The sequence below is a fragment of the Pelodiscus sinensis genome, chromosome 25 (genome assembly GCF_049634645.1).
Source record: "Pelodiscus sinensis isolate JC-2024 chromosome 25, ASM4963464v1, whole genome shotgun sequence".
In the NCBI taxonomy this organism is placed as follows: domain Eukaryota; kingdom Metazoa; phylum Chordata; order Testudines; family Trionychidae; genus Pelodiscus; species Pelodiscus sinensis.
The window spans coordinates 5,790,317-5,811,966 of NC_134735.1; the positions used below are offsets into that span (position 1 = coordinate 5,790,317).

General features: G+C 47.0%; 1 protein-coding gene across 1 annotated transcript in view; it reads right to left on the reverse strand.

The window, feature by feature from the left end:
* Nucleotides 1-21,650, reverse strand: part of CSMD2 (CUB and Sushi multiple domains 2) — a 743,482-nt gene that overhangs the window by 624,123 nt on the left and 97,709 nt on the right. The window contains exon 3 of the mRNA XM_014578911.3: nt 6,836-6,948. Within this exon, the coding sequence (XP_014434397.3) occupies nt 6,836-6,948 (113 nt within the window). The remainder of the gene's footprint in view (nt 1-6,835; nt 6,949-21,650) is intronic.

Consider the following 21,650-nt stretch of genomic DNA (forward strand, 5'->3'; position numbering starts at 1 on the left):
TTTCCCTCCTCGGGTATGTTTGCACTGCAGGGCTTTGTAGGAAAAACAGACATTGTTCCAAAAAAACGTCACTTATGTCCACACTGCAATCACACAATTTTCTACACTCTGGGTCCTAGTGGCGCCTCTCCTCCTCCCCCCCACAGTCTGGCACCTGAGGCAGCTGCCTCAGTTTCCCTCATGGTAAGGCCAGCCCTGATTCTGTCCAGAGCAATCACAGCTTACATGCGAGATAGCGTCCATTCAGTGTGGACGCTCTCTTTCAAAAAAGCAGATCGTTTTTTCGATGCACTTTTGCTGTGCAGACGCTCTCTTTCGGAACAAATTTTATCGGAAGATCTCTTCCGGAAAAGCTTCTTCTGAAAGAAGCCTGCAGTCTAGACATAGCCCTTGAAACGCAGGCATCAAAACAAGCATCCTTAAACCTGAAACAATCCTCAGGAGGAGATGACTCAGGAGCGGATGATGCAGCTTTTGGAGAAAAGTGTGCGTGGCGGGTGGGAATGTTTCATGTTTCACATACCTACTGAGCACCCCATTGTCATAAAACAACTGGGGCTAATGTACTCAACTGGAGGTAAATACAAGGGAGGTTTTGTTTCACTGGAGGCTGTGTAATGTATTCCAATGTTCCTACAGACACACTCTGATAATGAAAGCACTACAGCCAAAACACTTCAGTTTACAACGTTGGTCATATTTTTTTCTGTAATTCCATTATTATTATTATTATTATTATTATTATTGATGAGGATAAAACAATTAGTATCCAGCATTCAGAATAACTAGAACGAAGCAGGCTGCAAACCTGAAACTACTGGGATCAACAACATGCCTGGTGTATATAATGAATTCAGTTTTTTTCATAAGGCAGCAAATGGAGAATTTATGCAGAAGCAGACAGCAGTGCAGGTGAGCAATGCATTTCCTAGGGACCTGAGCCCATAGTGAAATACCTGCTTAAAACTAAAGCCCACAGATCAATCCCAGAAAAGCTCTTGACTGATGATGTTGCCTGGTGAGTCAAACAAATAACACGACTAAAAGAGTTTGAAGGCAGCTGAATTGTAGCCTGGAAACTAAGGGTGCTGCAATTTGTGAATACATTTAATATCAACTGGAAAACATTCCCAGAAGTTCAGGGCCAAATGCAAGTTCCAAGGACAGATATTGGGCTTTTCCTGAACTCCATTTGTTTGGAGGCAGAGGTGTTATTAGTGAAAGAGAGAATGCTCTAGTGCAGGGCCAGGCAAAATACGGCCCATGGACCGGATCCACACTGCCAAGAGGCTGGATCCAGCCCGCAGGCACATTGGGGAGCTTCAGTCAGGCTCCCTGCATGCCCTGCCCCCAGGGGTTACTCCGAAAAGCCGGCCGCAGGGCCTTGTTTGTCTGTGAACAGCTACGAGTTGGGGGGTGGAGGGAGGAGGGAGAGAGAGGCTTCAAGGACCGCCCCTGTCCCCAGCACAATCTTGCATTTCCCATTGGCTGATTTCTGGCCAATGAGAGCTGCCTGTTTGAAGAAGAGGCAGCATGTGAAGTACCCCTCCCCGCTCGGGCTCGCAGCAGTTCAGATGCACATGGCCCCACAGCCGACTGCTCTGAGCGGCCTGCCGGGGGCACGGAAGGCAAAGAACCTGCTGGCCTGAAGTCACTCAGGTAAGTGTCTCTTGGCCAGAGCCTGCCTCTGGCACCCCAGCCCTTCCCCGTACCCAACAATGCTCTCACCCCACCCCCACTCCTGCCCCTCTACTCCACATAATCCAAACCCTCTGCCTGTCTTCCGGCAACTATACACCCCTCCCGACTCTGCACCCCAATTTCCTGCCCCAGGTCACAACCCCCTCCTGCCCTAGGTCGCAACCCAAACCCCTGCAACTCCTTCTACACCCAGTCCCCTGCCCCAGGTAACAACCTCCTCCTTTAGCCCAATTCCCTCCCAGATCCCACACCCACTCCGGCACCCCAATCCCTTACCCCAAGCTCCTTTTTGCACCCAACCTCCACCACAGAGCCCAGACTTCCTCCATTATGTCATGGAAAAAATGTGCAGCCCTTGACCACTTACCAAATTCTCGGGGTGCCCTCCCCATCAACAGCTATTGCCCACCCCTGCTCATGTGGTTTAGGAATTTGCCCACAGCCCAGGAGATGCGGGTCCACTTTACAGATCTGCTGCACAATTTGTCTGTGACCTTGGGCCAGCAGTTTTCAAAGCCATGCTAGGGAACTTGGACACACTATTCTCATTAATTTTAATGGGCCTGTGTTTCAAAAATGTCTCCCTAAGCGATACAAAGTGCAGACTGGGCAGGGGAGATGTGTGTTGCCAGTGCGACAGAGAGCTCAATTAGGAAAACGTTCTCCAATTTTTATTTAGAAACAGAAGTTAAAATTAATCTTGCATACTGTGAATATCAGACACAAGTCCCAGTGGATTCATCCATCGGGAGTGGATCCATTTGTAGGTTTCCTGCCATCCACGTGTTCAATTAAAATGATTTCTATGCAGTGGGAAAATCACGGTAACGAAAGACAGAGAGATAATAATGGTATCTAGAGACAGGCATTAGTGTGAGCTGCCCGGATATAAATGCACCAACGCACCTCAAACTTGATTGGCTGCACAAGTGCTGGCCCTCTTGCACAACAACTCTACTAATGCACGTAGCTCCCCCCTACACCATCCTCCCATTTCCACGCCAAGGATGTTAAATATTGATTAATTTACTAGTGGAGTAGTCGATGCAATTTCCATCGACTACTCGACAGGCACATCCACATTCCTCCTTTGAAATGTACAAGAGCCCCCAGCAGGGGCTCTTGCGCATTTCAAAGCAGAAGCACTCGCATGGAGCCTAGGGTCAGCTCCGGGCTCCATATGGCGCTGCCGCTTTGAAATGCCTTGTGGAGCTGGAGTCTGATCCTGGGCTTTGTGCAGCATTTCAAAGTGGCAGCACCACACAGAGACTGGGAGTCCCCAGCTAACCCTGGGCTCCACGCGGCGCTGCTGCTTTGGAACGCCACAGAGGTGTTTCAAAGGGGCGGCGCCGCACGGCTGATTCCAGGCTCTGGGTGGTGCTGCTCCAGCTCCATGCAGTGCTGCCGCTATGAAGTACCCCCTCTTCTGTCCCCACTTTTACTACCTCTATCTGATAGAAGCAGTGGAGGGAGGGGGAGAATGACTAGTCGACTCGACTATCTGATAAGCATTATCTGAGAGTTGACTAGTCCTTAACATCCTTAATCCCTGCTATTCCTATCCCATGGTCTCCCTATTGATACCCTTCAATCATAAGAACTGCCACACCGGGTCACACTGCTGTCCATCTAGCCCAGTACAGTTCGCACCTCTATAAACCGGAACCCTCTGGACCAGCAACATCCACTCCTGGAAGGGGCCGGCCTTGTGCAATAGGGGTATCCCTCCCCCGAGCCCTTAGAGCCTCCGGGAGCACATTACACGGTACTCCAGCAGTGATTTAAAGGGTCCAGGCAGGCAGCCAGGAGCCAGTAGCCCCAGGCCCTTTTGAATTGCAGTGCCCTGGGGCAGTTGCCCTTTGTGTTCCCCCCATTGGCGGGCCTTCATACTCTTATATCTTACACCAGGGCTGCTCAACTTTAGAAGCCCCGGCGGCCACACTGATCCTCACAGCACATGCCAAAGGCCACAACTATATATGCAAATATATGCAAATAGCGTCTTTCACACTGATGGGCATGAACGCAAAGATTAAGTAAGGCACACAGGCCCCATTTAAGTCAGTTCTCATGATATTAATAAAAGCAATATTTACCGGATTTCCACCTATGTGACAGCACTTTTAATGAGCAGTGACAGTCCAGGAATGTAACTACTGAAACACATAGCAACAGAAAACCATTACAGTAACTACTTTTTTGTTTTCGTTCCCACGAGTTGAGGCCCGCAGAAACCCAAACGGCACTGTGGGCCGCAAAGGAACAGGCTGCAGGCCGCATGCGGCCCAGGGGCCATGTGTTAAGTAGCCCTGTCTTACACTGATGTGTGTGAACAAAGACAGTATATGTTGCTTTTGCTCCGCCAGGTGGGTTTGTTAGCATAATGGGAACAGAGAAGTGCAGTTAAAGTGTTACTGGGCATGGTGGGAGGATACTATACATGCACACACTTTAGAACTGCCTCAACTCCTATCCCAAGGCGAGGTCAAGCAACTGGATGGGAGGGAGAAGAGGGAATTGGGAGGAAGGTACAAAACATTAAAAGGCCAAAGAAACACCTGTCCCTGAACACAACACAACCCCACTTCTTACCCCTTCCATGGGACACAAAAGAGGTGGGACGAAGACCCCAGACTCATGACCTCCCCCCCCCCCCAAAAAAATGGAACATAACCATAAACTGCAAGGGATGAAGCCAAGGGCATCTATTTTAGGTATAATCATGCCTGCTAAGAAAGGAAGGAGAAGGGATGCTGGGAAACGAGGCTCTATGGCCTCACAGTTGTGCACATGCTTGCAGGCATCTAGAATCCTAAAACAGGAAGGAACCTCAAGACATCATCAAGTCCAGTCCCCTGCCCTCACGGCAGGACCAAGCACCGTCCAGATCATCCCTGACAGATGTCTATCTAGCTCGCTCTTAAATATTTCCAGTACTGGAGATTCCACAACCTCCCTAGGCCATTTATTCCAGTGCTTAACCACTCTGATAGGTAGGAAGTTTTTCCTAATGTCCAACTTAAACCTCCCTTGCTGCAATTTAAGCCCATTGCTTCCTGTCCTATCATAGGTCAAGGAAAACAATTTTTCTGCCTCATCCTGGTAACACTCCTTTAGATGCCTGAAAATTGCTATCCTCTCAGTCTTCTCTTTTCCAAACTAAGCAAACCCAGTTCTTTCAGTCTTCTCTCAGAGCCCATGTTTTCTAGACCTCTAGTCATTTTTGTTCCTCTTCTCTGGACCTTTTCCAATTTCTCCAATTAAGTCTGCATTGCCTGTACATCACACTTCTGGTCTCCTGCTTTCTGTCTGTGTGACAAGGTGAAGGGAAAGCCCGCTAACAATGATTTATTCATCTTCAGCCTAATCTTCCCAGTCATGGTCCCTTAGCCCACTTGCTGGTAAGTCTCAAATGCCCATGAGCAGAGGTGGCCAGGTGTATCAAATTACACAGTAACTTTGCAATAAGCACCAACACAGATATAGAGTGAGATCCTACAACTAATTTCCTCCTGCTGCATGAGCCAAGATCTGCATCCAGAGGCAAAGAGCCCTGAAGGGGTTCTAGTTAGTGCCAGTGTCCCTCCTGCACCGTGTCCCCCTAAAAAATCGTATTTCCAATTAATTCAAAGACTACAAAAACCATCTTGACTACAAATATAGCAGCCAAACATCCTGCAAATAAACAGAAATATATTTCAGTGCAAACTAATCCTGGATCAAGTTTCTACAAAAACTTGTCCCCTGTATCAAAGGAAAATAAAACTAGTGATCAGGAAGAAAGGTATCTGAAGGCAAAAGACAAGGAGGTATCTGTATAAAAATGGAAATTCTGTCAATTGTATCCCACTTAAGTGGCCAACTAAACTTTACAATAAAAATCTACTATTAGCTCTCCATGCCTTTGTGGAAATCCTGGGAGGTGGGTGCATTCTTCTGACGTTCTCAGTATGTCCGTTCTCACAGAAAGACTCTGCAAGCATCTCGGAAGATCAGGCTGTGCAAAAATGTTAGCAGTAAAAACCATCACGAAGCATGACCCATTCTTCGGTCTTGCTACAAGCATAGTGGTGGGGCCAGGTTGATGAGATGGTTAGCTAAGATCACGAATGTCCAAGTGCCATGTCGGGGCTAGATTTGAGGACATCTCAGCAGAAACAGGGTCTCACATTGAATTTCAAATTTTGGGTGGTTGCACAATTTTGACCCTGCTCAAAAAACCTCCCTCTCAGGTGAAACACCCCAGTCGTCCATGAGGTTTGTCTTAAGACTCTGAGCATGTGCAGAGCTGGTATGTCAAGCAAGAAGCCTGTGAGAAGTAGTACGAGCTTGAAAGTTTAGCAGGATTCCAAGAAGAATTCAACAATTGTATGGAACATGGAGCAGAAAGAGCTTAAAAGCAATAAAGTTCTGAACATATTATAACTTGATTTAGGCTTTCTTGTGCCCAGCTACTGTGACACATGTTATAATTATACAAATGCTTGAGCAAAGACCTTTCATTAACACTGTTAATTATTGTTTGGTCCTATTTACAGAGAACCAGTTATTGAGAGCCAAGCATTTTTTTAGCCGGACAGACTATCTCCACAATTTTAAATAATACAGAACATTTTGTCACCCCCCAGCCAACGGAATGTATAGTGAAAAAAACAACATACATTGTTGGTGGTTAAGAAAATGCACCCTGAACAATAAACAAATCTCTGCACTTTTGAGGGCCACTTTCTACATGGAGCACTGCATTCCTCGTTACCTCTTCTTCCATCATCTCATTGGCCAGAAAGATGGCTGCATTCTCTACGACCCTGAGGATCCCAAAGCTAAAATGCTACATTACCTTCCAATCTCAAAGGAGCGCTTTGTTTTTCGTTACATGATAACTTTTCCAAACTTTTCAAGTAGAGTTGGTGGAAAAAACTCAAATTTGCAATGAAATAAAATGGGCTCTCTTTTTTTGAAAAAAAATTCACACCCTTTTTCAACACTTTGCAACCAGCTCTTGAATCACAGAATCCTAGAACACTAGAACTGGAATGGACCTTGAGAGGTCATCGAGTCCAGTCCTCTGCTTGAGTTTAGTCCCTGCTACAGGGTAGGGAGCAGTAAGACAAACTGAATGGGGAGGACCTACCTTCATAGTTTGCCTGGAAGCCTTGGGCACTGACAGCGTAATCGCTCACAAGCCATAAAGATAACACAACTCCTGTACTCACAATAGGAGCAGGCAGCTGGAAACCAGTTAACCTGAAAAACACCAAGAGAAAATGTTAGAGTGGCAAATACAGGAGCGGCCAGCAAGTCTAGAGGCACTTGTACATGCAGGGATGGTCACCGTCTTGGCCAACATATGAGGGACTTCCAGATCTAAACACATGAGCCTCTACAGCTTCACCTCAAGCATCAGCCTTATGACTGCAAGAAGTCTACACCCTCTGTGGGCTGGGCACAGAGGCCTGAACTGTGCTAGACCAGGTAGGCTGGCTTGAGGTACACAACTCCAGCTACATAAAAAGCGTAGCTCAAGTCGGCGGACCTTAAGCCGAGCCTTCTCGGTGTCCACACAACCGGAGGCTGATGGGAGCAAATGCTCTTGTCAGCTTCCTGTACTCCTCGCAGGAGGAGGAATACCAGATGCCGATGGAGGCTGCCCTCAGCATTCAATTTAGGGGTCTATACTAGACCCATTAAATCAAACACTAGAAGATCAGTCTCCAGAGTGTCAATTTTCTCTTGACTATAGGTGTGCCCACAGTAGGGTTGCCAGGTTTTCACCGGGACAGTCCGGTATTTGCGGCCTCTGTCCGGTAAAAAAAAACAAACAGAAAATACCGGACATGTAAAATCTCTGGTAAAAAACACCAACAGAAAATACCGGACATGTAAAATATCCGATATTTTCTGTTTTCTCGGATGGAAGGCCATCAGGGACATCTTTCCCCTGCTGTGTTTGGTGGGGGCAGGGGGAGTGGGAATTTAAAGGTACAGCAACTTTTTTTTTTTTGGTTCAAAAAATTATTTCCCCCCCGCCATGTTCGGGATTTTTTGTGAAAGTATCAGGCAACCCTAGCCCAGAGAGGGGCCTCTTACACACTCACCAGTGGATTATAAGGACTATTAGCATATTCCTTCATTATCTAAATTAAAAGCCATTCTGATTACTTCTGGTCAGATTTTATATTTATCGTTTTGTTCATCAGGGACAGCTTCTAGAAGCTACAGGGAACAAAACAATGGTCTGTGTATCTGCCTGAAGCATTTCAAAAGCAACATTCATCATTGGACCCAAGCACTGACCCCACTTGTTTAGACATGTAATGGTCACATACTCTGAAGCGTGTAGTACAACTTGGAACTCCCTGGTCCGGCACCCTCGGGACCTGACCGGTCCCAGATAAGGGATTTTGAAAGACATGGGGAGGCCGGTATATCAGGCCCTCTGCTACACCTCCCCCCGCCCCAAGCCCTGGACTGACCACCAGCCTTTTGACCACCACCCTCTGCTGCCAGCCCCACTGCCCTGCTAGTCCCCCCACTTCCCTGCTATGATGGGCTGCCCAGCTGCAGCTGAGCTCCCAGCATGCACAGCAGCCTCACTGCCATGGCTGTGCTACGGCCCCGTCGGGCAGCCCAGCTGGACCCCACTGCAGCACGCCGGGTTCCCAGCCCTGCCGGGCATCTCAACTGCAGCAAGCCAGGCCGCCCAGCTGTGGGGAGCCCAGACGCCAGCCTTCCATGAGGACTCTCTGGTCCTGGAACCTCCGTGGTCCTTCCAGACCACAAATGTGGCCAGACCAAAGAGTCCTGGTTTACAGAGGTTCAACCTGTAGAGAGCCCAGAGAACGTGGCAGTGGAGATTCGCATTCCTGGTTCTTTTTCGAACCTGCGCTAGGACCTAAGGCAAGTCCCTTGGCCTCCTTGTGTCTGTCTCTGCCCTCTGTGATATGGGAATGACACTCAAACGTCTGAGTGGCTTCATTCAGTCAATATTTTATCAAGTGCATGAAGATCCTTGGAGCAAAGGCCTTAGAGACGTGCCTACAATGTTAAACCACTGATAGTCAATTACACAATCAATCTAAACTCGAAGAGGATGAGACGCAGTCAAACGGACACTGCCCATTAAGAAACTCCATCGGCCTGGCTGGGTTTAAAAATTGACCCTTTTACTCTGTATATTTACTAGAGGCAAGGCTTGAACTAGGAGGTAAAAGAGCAGACAACTGACCCCAAAGGGAATTTGCCTCTGGACTAAGCCAATAAAGACATAAAAACAAGCTTTTGCTTGTCGTCAACGGAGTTCGAAGTGCTTTGCAAAGGAGCCCGGTAGGATTAGTCCTGTTTTATAGATGGGGGCAGCAGTTTGCCCAGAATAACGCAGCGCACCAGAGCAGAGCTGGGACTGAATCCAGAGCTCACGAGCTGCAGCTCAGCAGAACCAGTGGGCTGCCCTGAATGCCTCCAAATGGAGCTTTCAAGGTCTTTTGATGGCTGACTCCTTGCAAAGCAAGGAAGGAGGTGGCGGGGGGGGGGGGGGGGGGAGGGAGGGAGAAAAGAAAGGGAAAGTGGTTACAGTCTGTGATTATAAAAGAGAAAAACAGGAGGCAGAGTGCTCCTCCAAACAAAACCCATCTTTCTTCCATAGAGCATTTTTGTCATAGATTACAAAAGCACTTTCCCCCCGTTTTGCACATAGGGAAACTGAGGCACGGCATAGCAGTAACTTGCTTAGGGGTCACCCGCTACGTTTTCAGTCGCAAAGCAGGAGATAGACACCACTTCTCCTAAGCACCCGCCCAGTGGTCTATTCTCTAGATTATGCCGCCGCCCCATGAGAAGGAGACACGGAGGGATCCTCACGAGACAGGTGACAGTTCTATGAAAAAGATGGGTACAGTAAGCAAAGGAAGAACAATATTCCATAACATCGTGTCCTCAGCCTAATTACTTCAGCGGTTTTTTTGTTTTGTTTTTTGATAGACAGGGCTCTGAGTGACAGGGTAATTGTTCATTCTAATGCAGATGTTTGTTCATCGACAGTTTTGAACTGGCATTATTGGATCCCAGGCAGTAACTTCCTGATATGATATTGACACATACTGAGAATAGCTAATGTACATTTTTGACAAACAGTGACAGGTTTATAACTTATAATCCATTCACTTGCACGGAGCTAAGATGATTTACATAATACATTTATGGGATGAAAAAAAAAGTTTTTCAACCAGTCCTGTTAAATGCGTGCCTGACAGGCCCAAAGACAAATCCAAGCACAACTGTAAATACATGTAAAAAAACCCCCATGAACAACTGGCCTATGGGACTCATTGCCACATGATAGCAAGGCAAAGAGCTGAGCAGTTTCAAAAAAGAATTCAATATTGATTCAGATCCTGAAAACTTCCAGTTACAGTAGAGATGGTATTTTAAAAATCTTTGCCAAGATATTCAGAGTATGAGCCCATCTCTCATTAAGAGGGATAGGAAGGAATTTTCCACTATGGGCAATTTAAAATGCCCACTTCAGTGTTTCTTTGAAGCAGCTAGTCTCGGTTAGCGACTGGGTACTAGACCAGAGAAATCAACCCAGTCTGATTCAATTTGGAGATTCCTATAGTCCTATTAAAAAAACCCTAAGAGAATTGTATTAAGAATATTTCCTCCTCCTTGTGTAGCATGAGGTTGGAGAGAGAAAAACTCTGTCAGGCACTCTACCATAGACCCCTAAATACACTCATGACACACAACCATACCTATTTTAAAAGCTCTTTTATCAAGCGACCGCTAACGACGTGCCGTCATATCCAGCATCTAATGTATTTATTCTCACAACACCCTGTTGAGCCCTGGGGATGATATTATCTTTGTTTTACAAATGAAAACTTGATGCATAGAGAGATCCAATGACTTGCCCAAGGTCACAGAGAAAGTCAGTGGCAAAGCTGGGACGTGATCAAGATTTCCCACAGACCAGACTAGCACCTTCGCTCCTGCCATCCTTCCTCTCCGAGGGCAAGAAATAAGCCACTAGGGCTGAGATTAAAGGAATCTGTAGGAGTTCAGAGACCAACACTTCCAGGCTACTTGTAAAATTCAAGCATTAAGGGAAAAAAAATGCAGACTTCTCCCTCATTGACAATGTGTCTAAATACTGTGCCCAAAAAGGACAGAGCCCTGGCTGAATAATGCAACTGGACATGCCCTGTCCCAGAACTTTATTAAAGAGAAATTCCTCAGTTGTCCCCAGCAAAACTCTTCCTGTTGCTACACACAATAGTCAAGTCTTAATGTAAGCTGTGAAATATTGACAGGCACAGACGCAAAGAATAAAATCCATTGTCTGCCGTATTTAAAGCCAATATTTCCATGAATAATAAAAGCAAGGTCTGCTATTTTAAAGGGTGTGTGTCCTTTCACCACGTACAGATGGGTAGAAGAGTGTGATAGCTATTTTTAGATTTAATTAGAAGCGCTCATTGAAACCTCCAAGCAGCTGATTTTTACAAGAAAGGCACATACAGAAACGCAGAGCAATTTTAATGAAACCGTGTTGTGCGGATGACAGATAATTGCTTAAACCTGCTCATCTCCCACCCATCCCTACCGACCAGGAGTGGTCCAAAGGCAGCTCATCACACTCACAGTCTCCACCTACCAGACTGGCAGAGAGGAGAGCTCGGTGCTTCCGTCCTGTGGCGGGGTAGTGAGATTAGGAGCTTCTGCCCTGCTGGAAAGGGTGTAAAGGCTTTAGCAAGACAGGGGGCCTCTGCGCAGAAGCCCTGGGCCCTGACAGGCACGCTGCCCTGCGGGGCAAGTTGTGCATATCTTGCCATTCTCAAACTCCTGATGATTATCATATAGATTCAAGGGTCAGTAAGTTTTGCCATTCCTGCTTTGGAGACAGATGGATTTTATAGTGTCCTGGCAGCAGGGACTAGAACTTTGCACCTTTATCTCCAAGATCGATCTACCACTTGAGCTAAAGATTACCCCTTATTTCATCCTGTGTCCGCAAAAGGCCCCACAACTAAAAACTCCCCGTTTTCCTGATGCCCCCCCCCCCCCAACCACATTCATCCCCACTCTTTGAGATAAAGTTTAGAAAACAGGGTTCTTAGGGGGTCAAAAACCCTGGTCACAATCAGACATGGGAGGGGGAGACAGAGCTGAAGATTCACCACGGAGTCCCCGGCTCACCAGCCCCCTCCTGTTACACACAGGTAGGACCAGCCATTCAGACAAGTGCTCCAGCTGACTGCAATTAAAGTCTATCCTGGTATCAGATACCGACAGAAGAATATAGACAGAACCCAGGCTGCCACCAGCTCATTGCACACAGACCAAGGCAGGGGATGACTCGCAGGTCTCATGCCACCGTGGGCAGAACTGTTCTTGCATCTATCCCATGCTAAAGCTAACTGACACAAAGAAAGGCAGTGAGTGAGCCGACCATCGTGCACTGCAAATCCCCAACCAACCCCTGTCAATATCCCAAAAGACTGGACATGTTCCGACCAGCTTCTCCAGAGTAACCGTAATAGCAGCTCCCAGATGCTGCCAGATCCTCCTGGCTCCTGTTTTGCAGTAAATGAGGTTTTGGATGGCAGATGCATAAACGCTGGCCTGTCAACCCACCGCAAGGCCAAGGACGGAAAACAGAAGCACATCCCGGGGTCTCATTGATGTTCTGAATTCTGGCAGGCACGGAATTTTGGCTTCTCAGCACCACGACACAGGAATATTGCAGCACTGCTCGCTGGGGGGGGTGTTTCCTGTCGGACGGGGATGGCAAGAGAAAAGGCTGGTACAACACCTGAGCTCGGGCTCACGTACATAATCCAAGCATGCTCTGATATCCACAGCCGAGGGCAGCACTTCTGAACCTGCTTTTCTTTAACAAGCATTTAAGGCCCCTGGGAGACCATGGGCTGTAAGTGCTAACCTGAATAGGGATGGCCTATTGGAAAACTGGAGTTGCAGCTAGGGAGAGATGTGAAGGGTAACGAGAATGGTTTCTACAAGAAGAAGGTCGGGGAAGTGTGGAGCTCTTACTGAATGGGGAACGCAAACGAGTGACAGATGGTATGGAAAGAGCTGAAGTACTCAATGCGCTTTTGCTTCGGTCTTCACACACAATATGGGCCCCCAGCCTGCTGCACTAGACAGCACAGTATTGGGAGGAGGTGGGCAGCCCTCAGTAGTGAAAGAACAGGTTAAGGACTAGCTAGAACAGCTAGACACGGACAAGCCCATGGGGCCAGCTCTAATGCATCGGAGGGTGCGGAGAGATTTGGTGATATGACTGCAAAGCCATTGGCCATTATCTTTGAAAACCTGTTGCAATTGGGAGAGGTCCCAGGACAATTGAAAAAAGGCAAAGGTAGTCCCCATCTTTGAAAAAAGTGGAGGAGGAAGATCTGGGGAAATAAGGCTACATCTAGATTGCATTGCTTTTTCAGGATACCAGAAGTATCCCAAAAAAGCAACTCTGCGTCCAAAGAACATGTCCGCTTCTTTGAATTTTTTTTTTAAAGAACCGACGCACTCTTTCACTATCCCTGTAAACCTCATTCTATGAGGAATTAGGGATGACTTGAAAGAGCACTTTTTTCTGAAATTTGGTGCCATGGAGATGCACCAAATTTTGAAAAAGCCTCTTTCGAAATTAAATTGAAAAAAGAGACGCAATTTGCGTAGCGCACATTGCATATATTTTTCTGATTTAAGGGTGCAGTCTAGACGTAGCTAATGTGAGTCCCTGGAAAAATCCTGGAGGGGATCCTCAAGGAATCCATTTTGAAACATGTGGAGGAGAGGAAGGTGATGAGGAACAGTCAACATTGATTCACCAAGGGCAAGTCATGACTGACCAACATGGTGCCTTCTACGACAAGATAACTGGCTCTGTGGTGATGGGGAAAGTGGTGGATGAGACACATCTTGACTTTAGCGAGACTTTTCCGTATGGTCTCCCACAGCGTTCTAGCCAGCAAGTAAAAGAAGTATGGCTTGAATGAATTGACTATAACGTGGATAGAAAGCTGGCTAGACCACTGCATTCATCAGGTAGTAATCAAGAGCCTGATGTCTTGTTGACAGCTGGTATTAAGCGGTGTCCCCCACGGGTTGGTCCTGGGGCTGGTTTTGTTCAACATCTTCATAAACGATCTGGATGATGGATTGGTTTGCACTAAATTCATGGAGGATACCATGCTGCAGGGAGAGGTAGATACACTGGAGGACAGGAGTAGGGTCCAGAACGACCTATACAAATTGGAGGATTGGGCCAAAAGAAATCTGATGAGGTTCATCAAGGACAAGTTCAAAGTTCTGCACTGAGGACGGAAGAATCCCAAGCACTGCGACAGGCTGGGGACAGGCTGGCTAAGCAGCAGCTCTGCAGAAAAGGACCCAGGGCTTACAGTAGACGAGAAGCTGGATATGAGACAACAATGTGCCCTTGATTCCAAGAAGGCTAACAGCATATTGAGGGGCATTAGATGGAGAAATACCAGCAGATCCAGGGAAGGGATTATTCCCCTCTATTCAGAACCGGTAAGGCCACATCTGGAGTCTTGCATCCAGTTTCAGGCTCCCCCTCCAGAAAGGATGTGGACAAATTGGAGAGAGCCCAGTGGAGGGCAACAAAAATGATGAGGGGGCTGGGCACATGATTTACGAGGAGAGGCTGAGGGAACTGGGCTTGTTTAGTCTTCAGAAGAGAAGACTGAAGGGGGATTTCACAGTAGCCTTCTTACTCCCTGAAAGGAGGTGGGGGTTCTAAAGGGGACGGAGCTAGGCTACTCTCAGTGGTGGCAGATGACAGAACAAGGAGCAGTTGTTTCAAATTGTGAGATCTGGGTTGAATAATAAGAAAAAACTACTTCCCTAGGAGGATGGGGAAGCCCTGGGATGGGTTCCCTAGGGAAAGGTTGGAATCTCCATCCGTAGAGGTTTAAGTCCCAGCTCGACAAAGCCCTGGCTGGGGTGATTTAGTTGGGATTGGTCCTGCTTTTAGCAGGGGATTGGACTAGGAATCTCCATCCATAGAGGTTTTCAAGGGTAGGTTGACAAAGTCCAGGCTGGGATGATTTACTTGGGGTTAGTCCCGATTTCAGTGGAGAGTGGAGGTTGGGAGGTGAACCAGATCACCTCCTAAGGCCTCTTCCAATGCTAGTCGTCTATGATTCTATGACCACAAGCATGTGCTTAGGTACTTTTCTGAAGGAAGGCCTTAGAAAGCAAGGATTGACTTGTGCATAAAACACTGGACTAGGACTCGAGAGAACCTGGAGTCTGTTCCCCTCTCTGCTACAGATTCAGTTTGTGACCCTGGGCACGTCACTTAATCCGTCACTGGGCATTATGGGTTCTCAGTACCACAAAACAAATCATATCACCTATTTAGGTGCCTATATGTTTGTCTAATACCTTTCTATCACAAACGGAAAAAAAAAAAGGTGAGGTGACATGCCCAAGTTCACAAGGCAATTCTGTGGCAAAGCCAGGACACGACACTCAACGGCCACCTCATTCAGCTCCGTAATGCTACAAATTTGCTTTTCTTTGAGCACACAAGCACAGTACCTATTTTCACATGCATTTGCCACTGTGGGCCACCAATGCCAACTTCCTGCCCCTTTTCTGTGTCTGTGAAAATATTTCCTAGGTGACTTCATGCAGTGAAACACATCATTGTTCTTTGTTGTACAATTTACATACACAGATGCCCATTCCACCACTTCATGGAGACGCCGTTCACAGATTTATTATGCCAATATAACGTATTCGCAGTAAGAGCCACTACAGAGAGATACTTCTGAACACCTACACTTCCGCATTAATGGTCCTATTCACGCATACTTACATAACAACCCCATTCAGAGGGAAGTTTTTTTTTTTAAGAACCACTATCAGCAGCTTGTCTGTATAGCAGGAGAGGGAGCAGCCAGTAAGAGAACCTGCCACTTTTCACCCCATGAGCCTCCCCGTGATCTGCAAGGCCAGCTGCAAGAATATCGAGCGTGCATTGCTATATGTAATAAGACTGGGATTTCTCCAGCTCCGTTGGAATCGGCTGTGGCCAAACCGGAAGTCCTGAGTTTCCTTCAGCTGCAACTTCTCTCCTCTCCTCTTCTTAATCACAGCAGAGACGGTATTGGCTTTGGGAGGTGATAAACACTGCATGTGGAGTGGATGATTATTAGAGTAGGACCTGTTTCGTTATGGAGAGCAATACTGCCAGTATTAACGCTTCAGCATACACAGAGGGAAGAAAATTGCTTTAACTATAATGGAGCTGTTCAGGATTCTCATTCCACCGCATCGCAAAGAGCTATTCAGTGTCACAGAAATCACTGTGGATCAATACTGAGGCTCTCCATTGTTTTTCCATTCAAGCAAGGCGCGCAGTGGTTTCACCGGGAGTTCTGTCTGAATAAAGACCACTCGAGTATAAAGCGAGCAAGAGCCTCAGGGCATGGCCCAATTTTTTGGATTTCCCCAACACCATCACCACATACGAGGGATAGAACATCCTGTTTAATTAGTTAACTGCTTAAACGTTATGAGCCTGAGGAAAAGAACTGTCAACCAGTCCTCGGCTCATTCCTTTAAAACACGTTCATCTCCTCATTTTGCATTCTATGCTTTACCAGCACGTCAGATGGGACCGTGGCAGATAGCACAACGTGGGTTCCATTTTGGAACATGGGCGCCATAATTAAAACAGTACATTTTCCTTCTGGTAAGCTTCCCAACGTCAGCTTGGGTTGCAATCCAAAAATGTTAGTGCAGCTGGCAAGCCAATGTCCTTTACAGCACAAACGCGAGAGAAAAACCTCAACCTCTCTGCACGCCTCGAATGAAAACCTATTGGACTGCATCATTTAACCCAGCTTTAAATTATACCACATCATACCTCAATGACTTTTTTCCCTGCCTGCAATTTAATGATGCCTATTACAGAGAATTTCAGATGAAATTAACCACTCTTACTCTTAACCATATGCAGTTAATATGATTGGTGGCAAAAGAACCAAACTGATTTTCCTGTCTGGTGCATCACCTTATGGAAAAAAGCAAGGTAAGTTAGTTTGAACGAGCTATGTTAAAAACAGCACTGGGAAGCAGAAGAGGCGGCTTAGGACATTTGGTGAAATAAGGTCTGAGTCTGAATTAATAGCGGAACTCTTTCTTCGAGGTGCATGGCAGTCTCACAACTGATATGAGCAGAAGTCAACATAAAACTAAGGTATTTGTAACATATACATGTAATCTATGGGATGATCCAAAGCTAACTTATATCAATGGAAAGACATTGGTTGCTGTCAAAATAAGAAGTCCTGAGGCATCTTAAAGACAGAGGGTATGTCTACAGTACAACCCTATTTTGAAATAAGCTATTTCAAAATAGTTATTTAGAAATAGCTTATTTCAAAATAAGGCATCTACACACAAAATGCATTTCGAAATAGCATTTTGCTATTTTGAAATAGCACATCCACACTGAATGGACGCTGAATTGCATTTAAGGCCAGTGGCAACCAGGTCCGGCAGGGCATCAGGTCAGGAGTATCTTTGTGTGGCTGCTGTCTGAGGCTATCTGAGGCCTGTGCTTAAAGGGACCCCCTGAGACAGCTGGTTCTCAGGTTTCTCTGCTTGTTTGCCTTCCTCGATGAGGGACAACAAAGCATTTTGTCTCTGCATGCTCTGCTTGCCCTCATTCAGGACACCACAGCACTCTGCAACAGAGAGCCAGAGCTGGCCCTGGGCACTCTGATGCTTCTCTTGGATGTGTTGCTGCAGACTGCGATCCAGGAGGTCCATCAGGGGGCTGTCAGTATCCAAGAGGCCCTGACGGAGAGCTTCCACCCTGAGGAGCACTAACCGTCTTCCTGGTCTGCCCCACTGGGGGCTTGTGCTTCATTCCTCCCTCACGTCCGTCCATTTCTTGTGGAAATAACTATCTTGAAATAAGATATTTCAAAATAACACTGTAGTGTAGACGTACTCAGGGTGATTAAACACTGGAATAAATTGCCTTTTACTTATTTAGGAGGTTTTGGAATCTCCATCACTGGAGATATTTTAACAGCAGGTTAGGCAGACACCTGTCAGGGATGATCTAGATGGTGCTTTTTCCTGCCATGAGGGCAGGGGACTGGACTTGATGATCTTGCGAGTTCCCTTCCAGTGCTAGTGTTCTATGATTTACTACGGGATAAGATCGAATTAATTATGTTAATTGCATAGCTGAAGTCAAAATACCTTAACTCGACTTTTGGCACAGTCCACACTGCAGGAAGCTGAAGGGAGAACACTCTCCCTTTGACTTCCCTTACTCCTTGTGGAAGCAGGACTACCAATATCAACTGGAGCACCCCTCTCGGTCAGAATTAGCGTATCTTCACTAGACCTGCTCATTAGAACCTTGCAAGGTCGAAAGTGGCACCTTCGATCATCTCTGTAGTGTAGCCATAGCCCTAGAGACTAACACACATGCTAGAGCATGAGCGTTCATGGGTAAAACCCACTCAGCTAGCTGGGCAGACGCCCTGTGTAAAACCAAGACCTTGCAAGTTGGGGCACTAGTCAAGAGAAGCTGAGACCACCACGTGCCAAAGCCCTGCACAACAGTAGCACAGGGAAGCCCCTCTGCCCATCAGCTAAACTCTGGAGTGGCAGGGGGAAAGCAATTTCCTGTCTTCTCATGCCCTGATTCTACAGGCTCCATAGCAGCCCCCTGTGCAGGGCCTCAGCATTCCCACTTCCTCTTTTCCCCCCTCTCCCCCGGATCCTGCCCCCAGGGACCATGGGGATGCCCTGTTCCTAGGCATCCTCCCCTATTGAGCTAAAGCCCCTGCAGTCAGGTTCCATGCTCAGGGTTTAACCCCTTCCTGCACACACTGTAGCTGGGGGGCAGGAGGAGGCTGAGTTACCGGTGGCCAGCAGCAGCCTGGAGGTGCTAGCTGCTTTTCAAAATGGTGTGGGCAGGAAGGGAACAAGATGCTGCCAGACAAGCGCTGGGGCAGGAGAGGGGAAAAGCTCTGCAAAGACACGGGTGAGATCAAACACTCCCCACTCTCCCTTGCAACTGGAGCAGCTCCCATCCCCTCTCTACTGCACAGTGCTGGAAGGCTGCTGGCTACATTCTGGGGTGAACCCCCAAATCTGGGAGGGGGGGCATGTGACCATGCATGCCCTCCCCCCACATATTGCCTCAGGAGTTCATGGTGCCAGATACCAGGAGATGAAGGTCCATCTCGTTGGCCGAGTCAGGCAGAGGGTGGAGAATGTCAGGAAGGCAAGATCAGGTCAATCCATCACCCCACCGCACGTGAGAGGGGAGGTGTATGGGAGTGGGGGGGGGGGTCCTTCCCCATGGTGAACCCTAAAGCCTGAAAGAAGGTAAATAAAAAGAATCCGACAGAATATTTCTTTTTAATAGAGGATTGCTTGATTTTAATGTGAACATTTGGACTGAAGATTTCTGATTAATTACCACTGAATTCGCTTTAATACGTGTAATTATAGCAGGTGTCCCTTGTTCAGCATAGGGAAATATCACCACCCTACTGCTTCAGAGCACATCTCCACAGCAGGGCAAAAGTTGAATTAAGCTACGCAATTTCAGCTCCGTCTTTCCGCGCTGTCTATACAGCAGGAAGTTGAAGAAAGAACACTCTTCCTTCAACTTCCCTTACTCCTTGTGAAAGGAGGGTTACAGGAGTTGGAGTAAGAGGTCCTCCAGCTCACCATTATTTCAAAATAGTCGCATGCTGTGGAGATGTGCGCGTCGTTATTTCAGAATAACGTCATGAAGAAAAAGTAGGAGCAGAAGCACAGAAGAGGACATTTTTCTGTCAATCTCGCGGAACTAGGTACTGGTTTTCCTTACAGACATTGTCACTAGTGTGTTGTGAAGGGAGAAGCACATCATGGAGAAAACATCTTGGCATGCAAAGTACTCTCTTATCTTTTCACAAAGTCTTTCACTCTGAAGGGACTGAAGGCCCTTTTTCAAATTGTGGGCCAAATTCCAGAACCCCTTGGGATCTGAACCTAAATTATAATTTGAGAAGAAAGGATTAGCATTCTATCGGCAGACATCATTTTCACCATATGCACAACATCTCGTACATTTCCATTGATAGTAATGAAAATTTTCAGATAGGCAAAGTAAGAAAAATGCTACCGGAGAACCTATGAGAGATCTATTTAAGGATACCGTGAATATTTTGATTTCTGATGCTGATAACTGGTGTTTTAATAGTTAGAAAACTAACTTTTTGAATTAAAAAAAAAAACCTACTGCAATTAAATAATTGTCCAACTCCCTCATAATGTCCTGTTCCAGGGAAAATGTAAATCAATACCGTTGAAAAAAAAATACTTACAACTTACAGATTGTGTTCAACTGTGAAAAACCAAACATATACAAATCAAAGAAGCTTAAAATTACACAATATTACCTGTCAAAATTATTAAAAAAAAATACAAATTGAAGCACACTCTTCATCCATTGTGGAAATGAAATCTTCTACTGCGTGAAACAGCAGTTTATTTAGCTTCATGCCGCCCTAGCCAAGAAGTGGAAAATATGATATCCACTAAAATTCCACTTCCAATTTTATGTAGGGAGAAAACAGCAATGTGAACTAGAATTTGGCTAGCCTGGCAGGACCTACTCTTGCATGGATAACCATGTGTAGCAGGGCAGTCACCCCACACCAAGTGAGATTAGGGTTAAACCCAGCCCTGGGGGGCGGGGACTGTGGAGCAATCAGCTGAGGCAGGTGGCAGCCAATTAGGGCCCAACTGGGGGAGTATAAATAGAGGATCTTGAGAGGAGAACAGACACTCTTGCTGCATCTGTAGAACCAGGTAAACTCAGGCTGAGGCCTTGCCCTTAAGGCCTGAAGTTATCAGGGCTGCAGGGAGGCAGCCAGTGCAGCAAAAGGCAGCAGGTCCACACCCCCTTGCCTGTGATGAGTGGCCATTTCAGATTGCAGTTTGCCCCTCAGGCAGGCACTAGATGACAACTGACAGTGGGTAGAGGACTGGGGTTCCATGGGAGGGGAGGACCTCAGAGTGTAGGGGCAGTGCTATGGGGCAGCACCCCAAGGAAAGGTGCACTGTGGGGCAGGAGGGACACAGGGGCAGAAGACAGGTTACTGAGGGTGAGATACCGGCCAACAGGGGGTGTTCCAGGGCTGGAAGAGTTAATTCTCAGACCGACCAGCAGGAGGCACTGCGTGGGGTAGTGAGTGCTCAAACTGCTACCCATGTCATGTGCTTCATTAGAACTAAAATGGCTGCCATTTTTTGCCGACATGGCAATTTGCCGGGAAAAAGCAGCAGTCTAGACAAGGATCGATCGACAAGGAAAGCCTTTTCCAGCAGATCCCTTATGCCTCAGGCAACGAGGTTTACAGGATCGGTCGGAAAAGGCTTTCCTTGTCGACCAATCCCTGCCTAGACTGCCGCTTTTTGCTGGCAATTTTTATTCTAATGAAGAGTGGGATATTTAAATCACCGCTTCGTTAGCAATTTCGGTATGTCTAATTTACATCTCTCTGTCGCCAGAGGAATGTAGTCTAGACATACCCTAAGATAGGGGGAGAGGGTCCAATGTGACCTTGACAAATTGGAGGATTGGGCCAAAAGAAATCTGATAAGGTTCGACAAGTGCAGAGTCCTGCACTTGGGAAGGAAGAATCCCAAGGACTGCAACAGGCTGAGGACCAACTGTCTAAGCAGCAGTTCATCAGAAAAGGGCCTGGGGATTCCAGTGGATGAGAAACTGGATCTGAGTCAACATTGCGCCCTTGTAGCTGAGAAGGAGAATGGCATATTAGGGTGCATTAGGAGGAGCATTGCCAGCAGATCTAGAGAAGTGATTATTCCCCTTTATCCGGCAATGGTGAGGCCACATCTGGAGTACTGCG